The 9337-nt window shown below is 38.3% G+C and overlaps 1 protein-coding gene across 1 annotated transcript; it reads left to right on the forward strand.

The window, feature by feature from the left end:
* The first annotated feature begins 405 nt into the window (after positions 1 to 405).
* On the forward strand, positions 406 to 8041 carry LOC137209323 (putative dimethylaniline monooxygenase [N-oxide-forming] 6). Its single transcript, XM_067710895.1, is given in 5 exon segments — positions 406 to 502; positions 3927 to 4059; positions 4061 to 4323; positions 6310 to 6382; positions 7486 to 8041. Coding segments are annotated over 5 exon segments (909 nt in total). The 3' UTR covers positions 7829 to 8041.
* Positions 8042 to 9337: the final 1296 nt, after the last annotated feature.

A 9337-nucleotide genomic window follows, 5' to 3' on the forward strand; every position in this document is an offset into this window, starting at 1 on the left:
TCCTGCCCCGGTCCGGGAAGATCCCACATGCCACGGAGCGGCTGGGCCCGTGAGCCATGGCCACTGAGCCTGCACGTCCGGAGCCTGGGCTCCACAACGGGAGAGGCCACAACAGTGAGAGGCCCGTGTACCACAATAAAAAGAAGAAAAATAAATAAATAAAATAAAATAAAATAAAATAAAATACAGAAACCACAACGAAAAAAAACTAAAAAAATAAAAATTTAATTTCATGACCCCCCCCCCAAAAAAAGAAAGATTATAGAACTTTACAACAAGACAGCCCTAGGTGACTGTGAACTAAATAAACAAGTGCCTTGAGATTTAGATGAGGCTGGACTACTAGAATATTAGCAAGTCAAAAGAAACTTCCTACAGGGATAGCACTTAGCTGAGACTTGAAAGATGTTCTCAGACAAGAAAAGTACAGAACCATTATGTGACACAACTCCAGAGAGTGGCGTTCTCAACAGTGCAGAACACAACAGTGTGCCAGTATCAGGTAGGAAAAAGGGGTTGCTGGTCACCCTTCTAGATAGGGGTGACCAGCAATCCATGAAAGGCACAGAAGAAGGCAATGAACATGGTGTATCCAGAAATCTGTGAGTCAACTAGTGCAGCCAGATCAGAACATTTATTTGAAGAAGCATTAGATGATAGATCAATAAGATGCAAAGTCAGACTCTGGGTTATCCACAAGAGGGGAATGTCTCTTTTCCATAAAGTCACTGTGCATAAGCAGAATTATACTCAAAAACCCTGTGGGGATGTAAACATATACAAATATTCTAAACTTTAGCCCTCTCCATACACCCCACCCCTTCCTTATTTTCTAAGAAAAGTTGCTTGGTACGTTGCATGATCAGAGAGGAATTTTTGAAAAATGTGTTACATAAGCTTTCATCTTGCAAGTCCTGTTAGGCAGAAGGTAATCCAGAAGAGAGAAACCTGATAATTCTGAACTCTTCACAGTGTGCTTTTTCTGTAAAATGAAAACCAAATGGAGTTTAAATACTAGCACGCTGAATGTGAGCATGTCTTAGGTTTAATGTACTCCAATATAGGACCTCATGACCTCTAAAGATTTTATTGTTGCTGTAATAAGAGGTTGCTCAACAAGCCATGTACAATAGGTCAGTATCACTTGGATTGCAAAGGGGAAAATAATAGAACCAGAACTATCTGAACTTTTGTTTCACTCATTCATTCATTTATTCATTCAGAAAATAAATATTTGAGTTCATTATGCATCGGGTACTATGTTAGGCATAGCTACATATAAGAAGTACAGCAGGCAGACAGTATTCTAAGAGAGAGAAAAGAGAAAAAAGAAGTATTAGAGAGAGAAGTATTAGCAGAGAGAAAAGAAGTATTAGAATAATCATAATATAAATGAATAGGACAGAGTATGATTAGGGCAGTAAAGACAATTAGAGCTTGGTGGAATGACTTCCAATTGGTGGGAGGGAAGACAAGCAAAGACATGAGAAGGGAGACAGCTTTTAAGCTGGACATTGAGGGTATATCTAAACAAGCAAAAATAGGACTTGATAAGCAGAGATGGAATATCAAAGACCACCAAGGCAGACTGCTAAAATGCATGCACAATAGTCTTGAATTAGCCTCTGACCTTGCCCTCAAGTGCCTTATGTTCTAGTGGGGATGATGGGAGATGGACACAGTTATAACCCAAGACACAGTGATAATGTGCCCCCAGAGCTGCTTGGCATCTAGGTCTAGGACAAGCTCTCTCATCCAGAGGCAGAGTCTGAGCTTAATTTCCTCCTTACTGGCTCAAACCACCCTAATATTGAAATAATGAAAATGTGAGCTCTCTGGAGCAATTGTCTGTTGTTATATAATACTTCTGTTTTCCTTTGTTTGGAGAACATCCTTTTAGGGAAAATTCCAAGGAGCTGTAGGGCACGTACTCTTCTCTCCTCATGTTACAATTGGCTGGAGTCCAGGAACGAAAGAGCAGGGATTCATTAAGGATGGAAATATTGTGAGGTCTTATCACCTTTGTTTCCCGGAGCAGAATCTTACATGTTTTTTAACCAGTCTGCAACCCGCAGCTCAGCCCTCCTTTCAGTGGGCAGCTGAGAAAGCTCCTTCTCACAACCATCAACAGAAGTTACCAGCTACGCGTGAACGGTACAGACTCAAACATGAGAACCTTCCAAGCGTGAGCCTTCACTCTTTTTCTGACCTTAGCAGAAATTTCCAAGTGAGGTTTTAAAAAATTTTAAATCTCTGAGCTTCACCATTATACCATTATCTGGTTTCTGAGCTTCACCAGAAATACAGCAACCATGAGTAGAGGATGCTTTTGTCATGTAAGAGGAAACAGTGAGGCCTGAGGCAGCCCATCAGAGACACAATCCTTTCATTTGGGGTTGTTGGGCTGGAGGGAAATAGATGTCTTGAACCCAGGAGCAATATAACATTCCATACTTTTCCTTCATTTCATGAAAGTTCCTTCAGAATATGGGGAAAGAGAGGCTGCCAGCTTTTAGATGTACTTTCAAGGCAGCACATTGTGTGAATTCTTATCCTGTTCTTGAAACAGAGAGGAAATGTTTATTTTGAAGTTAGCCTTCAACTGCTCCTCAAAAGAAACCACTTTTCAGTTACACAGAGGTTTTTGGGTTCTTTTTAGCATCTTTATTGGAGTATAATTGCTTTACAGTGGTGTGTTAGTTTCTGCTGTATCACAAAGTGAATCAGCTATACATATACATATATCCCCATATCCCCTCCGTCCCACCCTCCCTATCCCACCCCTCTAGGTGGTCACAAAGCACCAAGCTGATCTCCCTGTGCTATGCAGCTGCTTCCCACTAGCTATCTATTGTACATTTGTCCATGCCACTCTTTCACTTCATCCCAGCTTACCCTTCCCCCTCCCTGTGTCCTCAAGTCTATTCTCTACATCTGCGACTGTATTCCTGTCCTGCCCCTAGGTTCTTAAGAATTTTTTTTTTTTTTTTAGATTCCATATATGTGCGTTAGCATACCGTATTTGTTTTCCTCTTTCTGACTTACTTCGCTCTCTATGACAGACTCTAGGTCCATCCACCTCACTACAAATAACTCAATTTCGTTTCTTTTTATGGCTAATATTCCATTGTATATACATACGAAACCTTCTTTATCCATTCATCTGTCGATGGACATTTAGACTGTGTCCATGTCTTGGCTATTGTAAATAGCACTACAATGAACATTGGGGTGCATGTATCTTTTCAAATTAGCATTTTCATCTTTTCTGGATATATGCCCAGGAGTGGGATTGCTGGATCATATGGTAACTCTGTTTTTAGTTTTTTAAGGAAACTCCATACTGTTTTCCAGAGTGGCTGTACCAATTTATACTCCCAGCAACAGTATAGAAGGATTCCCTTTTCTCCACACCCTCTCCAGCATTTATTATTTATAGAATTTTTTTATTGAAGTATAGTTGATTTACAATGTTTCAGGTATACAGCAAAGTGATTCAGTTAAATATACACATATTCTTTTTCAGATTCTTTTACGTTATAGGTTATTACAAAATACTGAATATAGTTCCCTGTGCTACACAGTAGGTCTTTATCGTTTATCTATTTTATATATAGTAATGTGTATCTGTTAGTCCCAAATTATTATTTGTAGACTTTTTGATGATGGCCATTCTGACTGGTATGAGGGGGTACCTCATCGTAGTTTTGATTTGCATTTCTCTAATAATTAGCAATGCTGAACATCTTTTCATGTGCTTGTTCGCCATCTGTATGTCAGACAGATATTCCTAAGGATTGTTACTAGCAACAGGAAAGGACTTTCCCAAAAGAAGAAAGTTTAGTTGTCTTCATGCTGACGATTAACTGCTTACCCTGAAATTTGTTCAGTGCTATGGGCTGTTGCAAATATTTTTTGGAAATGAGGTACTTTAGAGCAAGGGCTTTTGTTGTTGTTGTTTCTCCATAGCACCCTGAGGAAAGAGCCTGTGTTCAATGACGAACCACCATCCTACATGCTATGTGGCACTGTGTCCATCAAGCCCAGTGTGAAGGAGTTCAGAGACCTCAGCCATGTTTGAGGATGGGACAATGTTTGAGGGCATTGACGTTGTCATCTTTGCAACAGGTTATGGGTATGCCTACCCCTTCCTTGATGACTCCATCATCAAAAGCAGAAACAATGAGGTCACCTTGTTTAAAGGCATCTTCCCCTTGCTGATGGAGAAGCCAACCTTGGCTGTGATTGACCTTGTCCGGTCCCTTGGGTCTGCCATCCCTACAGCTGACCTGCAGACCCACTGGACAGTTAAAGTGTTTGCAAGTAAGTGGACCATTCTGTCTTTCATTCATTTAGTCAACAAATATTTACTGAGCACATACTATACACCAAGCACTGTGCTAGGTGCTAGGGATATAAAGGGAATAAGATACACATGATTCTTGACCTCACAGAGCTTAAAATAAGGTGAGGGGAATGCTGCAATAGGGAAAGTTCTACAGTGTTCTGGTGAGGGGAGTTGGGTAGTGAGTTATTCCACAAAAACGAAACAGCATGAGGAAAGATATAAAGGTAAAGTACAGCATGGAGTGTGTGAGGAACCAGAAACATTTTGGTGTAAGGAAATATAAAGCAGAGGCAGGCAGCAGCAAGAAATAGAGGAAGGAACCAGAGCATGGAGGGCCTTATAACCTGTGTTAAAGAGCTTAGACTTCTCATAGGGGAATTGGTAGGACTTTGCAAGGCTATAAAGGCAAGAGAAGGACAGCAGTGGATCACTGCAATGTCAAGGTACATTGCAAAGGTTGAAAGGACCCTGGTGGGTGTCAGGACATGCTGGAGGCATTACCGATGTCAACTGTGTCAGAATAACAGTGTTGGGCCACTCCTACTCTGTTGATAATCTTCTCCCCCTTCCTCCCCCTGGACCCCATGGGTTTCAGGGACTACAAGTATGTTTGTGTGGGCAAATCAAGGATATGAGGAGAAAGGCAATATCTCAAATATCAATTTAATTTACTCCAATCATATTGATCACCACTATTATTGAAAGTATCCTTTTACTCAAGGGTTTGAGAATCTTGGCCAATATAGGTGTACCTTACCTAACATACCGTCCATAAAAACTTAGACTACAAGTAATGAAGAAAAAGTTAAAATCATAGAGTATATGTGTATGTTTTCTTAAGATGTTGTGCATAAGTAAGCTTCTATTTCAAATGTACCATGAAAGATTGTTATTTTAAAAAACCCATTATGCTTTGTTGTAGAGCAGAAACTAACACACCATTGTAAAGCAATTATACCCCAATAAAGATGTTAAAAAATAAATAAATAAATAAAAAATAAAAAACCCATTATGAAATCTTTTGTAAGGGTGCTCACTTATAAAATGATTCTATTGTCTTTTTCTCTTGAAAAGCAAAACAGTGCCAAGCATCTGAGGTTTTATGGAAAAATCAGACATAGTTCATAAACCCAAGAAATGTACATAAAACAATGGGCATCATTTATTCATCCAGCAAATATTTACTGAGCACCTGCTATGTGCCAGGTTCTGTCTTGGCACTTAAGATACAACATCAAACAAAATGACCAAAATTCTGGTCCCTTACTTTCTAGCAGGGGCACAGCAAGTATCTGACCACAGGGTACCAGCAGGCTGAGGTGAGATGCTAATAATGACTGGGAAGTATTCATGGGAATGCCATAACTTCTCCTGCCATTATTACAAAGGCAAATGAGCTACAGTTAGCAATTAAAAGAGGCCTCCACTAATATAGTGAAATTTATTAAAAAAATAAAAATTTTCTGCTGCCCCTTAAAACATCTTCCTTGGCTGCAGGCTGATGCTGGAAAACCCAGGTTTCCTTCCATTGTCCAATTTTAATTGCCATAGACCTTAGATTGAATTATTTTACCAGACTATTTCTTGAGAGAATTCTTAGTAAGAGGATGCAGAAAGAAATGATGAAACTGATAAGGTATTATATGCACGAGGCATGTTGAGGATTGACCCTCCATAATGTCATCAGAAATATAAGATAGGATGACTTGAAGCTAAAAATTTTTCCACTGTCACTATTTCATTGTAGGCCAGCTTTGCCATTCCCAGAGCAGGTTCATTGGCTTCTCAGATCTTTGTTTCCGTGAATTGTTATTCTGCTAAACATACTAAAGATAGCTCCTCTTGATACAAAATCTTTTAGGGACATAGTTCATAAACACTGAATGAAATTAATCATGTATAATTACATATTTCTGATTTCTTTGTCTTTTTCAATATTTCTGTCTTCATTTCTTTTTTAGACTCATGCACCCTGCCAACTACAAATGAAATGATGGATGATATTAGTGAGAAAATGGGGAAGAAACTCAAATGGTAAGAGATGGTACTTGCTAATAAACAAATCCTAAAATTTGCCTATATGTGTAGGAAAACATTAATAGATTCTATAATCTTTTCACTAGTCAAAGTTCACATTTTTTAAACACTTGCTATAATCAAGCAGTATTCGATGGGCAAATAATTGTCATTGCACTTCTCCTGTGTAACTCTAGAGCACAGGTTCTCAGATGGGTGATTTTGCAACCCAGGGGATATTTGGCAAAATTTGGCAACATTTTTGGTCATTGCAAGTGAAGAGGGCATGCTACTAGCATCTAATGGGTCGAAACCAGGGATGCTGCTAAATATCCTACAGTGCAGAGAACAGTCCACCTAAACAAAGAATTATCCATCTCAAAATGCCAATAGTGCTGAGGATGAGAAATGACTCTGACTCTTTCCCCAACAGCTCCTTTCCCACCAGCCATGCGTCTGTCAGCAAACTAGCTAGCTGGAAACTGAGCAGTGGCAGTGATGTAACAAGAAAACCAAATGAAGAATTAAATTGAGTTCACCTGCCCTTGTATTTTCTACTTATTACCCTTTATGTTAGAGGCCAATAGGAATAATGAGGAGGAAAAAGAGCAGCCTCAATGTCAATCTTATTGCTTAAATAAGGGTTTCTAAAAGCAAATGAGATCACACTCCAACTAAACGTATGAAACAATTTATATTAGTAAATTGTAACAATATTAAAACTATACATAAACCCAATTTTAAACACATTGATATGAAAATCTAACATTAGGGGAGATCCTAAGCAATGTCATATAAAGAATAATCATGTATCAAAGAGTAAACTAAGTTAATCAGTCACCTTGAGACCCTAGGGTCAGTTCACTCCAGGCTTCATGGCTAGAGACAAAAGTCCAAAATGACATCACACTTGAATAGAGGTTAGGAAGGAGAGGAAAAAAAAAAGCTCACTTACAGTCAAAGAACAAATGATAAATTCTAGGTTGTGGAAAAAGGGAGGAGTGGGGGTATTACTGGAGGTGCTGACTAAAATGTTACTTTTCTGAGAGTAAAAAGTAAGAAATTTGTGCTTCTGTTTACAACTGTGGCACTCATTCCAATGTGTTCTTTTCTTTCCCCAGGTTTGGCCAGAGCCAGACTTTGTAGACAGATTACATCACATACATGGATGAGTTGGGCTCCTTCATAGGGGCCAAGCCTAACATACCATGGCTCTTCCTGACTGATCCCCAGCTGGCCCTGGAGGTGCACTTTCGTCCTTGTAGCCCATACCAGCTTCGACTGATGGGACCAGGAAAGTGGGATGGAGCCAGAAATGCCATCCTGACCCAATGGGACAGGACAGTAAAGCCAACCAGAACAAGAGCTGTCAGTGAATCTAAGAGACCCCAACCGTTTTACAATTTGCTTAAAACACTTTTATTCCCAGTGCTTCGTTCGGCTGTTTTACTTGCATTTTATTAATGGGAAAGTTCTTTGGGTTTCAGAGTTCAGCCCAGAAGTTCAATTGCAAATATGCATATACAGATATTAAATTTCATAGCTGCTCTTTCCCTTCCTGCAGACTTAAAATGAATCCTAGCCCATTTGACTAAAGTCTAAATAAAATGGATAATAGCATCTCTCTTTAGATAAGAATCTAAATTGGCAAGTTTGGAGATACTCAAGATAAGGTAAAAGATGGGGCGATAAATGGGAGTGAGCACAGATTTGCTGGCTGAACAAAGTTTAATCAACTTTTTAACGTGTGTTTTGTCATGGGGAGAATTTACATCACAACAATGTTGAGTCTTCTAACCCATGACACAGTATAGTTCTCCATTTATTTCGATCTCCTTTCTCTCAGTAGTGTTTTGTAGTTTTTAGTGTCTTACCCATCTTATGTCAGATTTGTCCTAAGTATTACATATTTTTGAATATTATAAATAGTAGTTTAATTTTGTTTAATTTCTTATTGTTTATTGCTAACAAGTGCACTTATTTGTTCTAGGAACTTTATGTAGATTCCATATTTTCTATATAGACAATCATGTTGTCTGAAAATACAGTTTACTTCTCCCATTAAATTTGAATGTATGATATTTCTTTTTCTTGCCTTATTGCACTGGCTAGAAACTCCAGTATTTTGGATAGAAATGGGGAGATCAGACATCCCTTCCTGACCTTAGGATTAAGGCATTCAGTCTTTTACCATTAAGTATGTTATTAGCTCTAGATTTTTCATAAATTCCCTTCATTAAGTTGAATAACATTCCTTCTATTCCTAGTTTGCTGACAATTTTCACCAGAATGGATGTTGTCTTTTTTCAGCTGTTTTCTGCATCTATTGAGATGATCTTATGTTTAATTTTTAGTTTATAAATATGGTGAATTCCACTGACTATTAAACCAATCTTGCTTTCCTGAAATAAAACCCACTTGATCATGATATATTATCCATTTTTTATGCAGCAGAATTATATTTGGTAACATTTGTGAGGGATATTAATCTGTCTTTAATTTTTATAATATTTTTGTCTGGTTTTGGTAACAGTGTAAGGATGGCCTCATAGAATGGGTTGGGGAGTATTCTGTCCTCTTTAATCTTCTGGCAGAGTTGTATATAATTGAAATTACTGCTTTCTTAAATATTTGATAGAATTCACCAGTGAAGCCATGTTTAACCTGAAGTTCTTTGTAGGAAAAATTTTAAACTACAAATTTGTGTTCTTTAATAGATGTAGTGTTACTCAGGTTATGTGTTTCTTCTTGAGAGAGCTTTGGCAGTATATGTATTTCAAGCAATTTGTTCATTTTATCTAAGGTAATTCAATAGCTACAAGACAGTCTTTTCAACAAATGGTACTGGAACAATTGGATATTTACACGATATGAAAAAATAGTGATGTGGAAACTGATACAGACACTTGAGGAGAACAAGAAAAGTGATATTTTGAGTGGAGATGTCTATGTTTCAGGAACATGTTTCAGGGT

The sequence above is a fragment of the Pseudorca crassidens genome, chromosome 2, assembly GCF_039906515.1.
Source record: "Pseudorca crassidens isolate mPseCra1 chromosome 2, mPseCra1.hap1, whole genome shotgun sequence".
Taxonomy (NCBI): Eukaryota; Metazoa; Chordata; class Mammalia; order Artiodactyla; family Delphinidae; genus Pseudorca; species Pseudorca crassidens.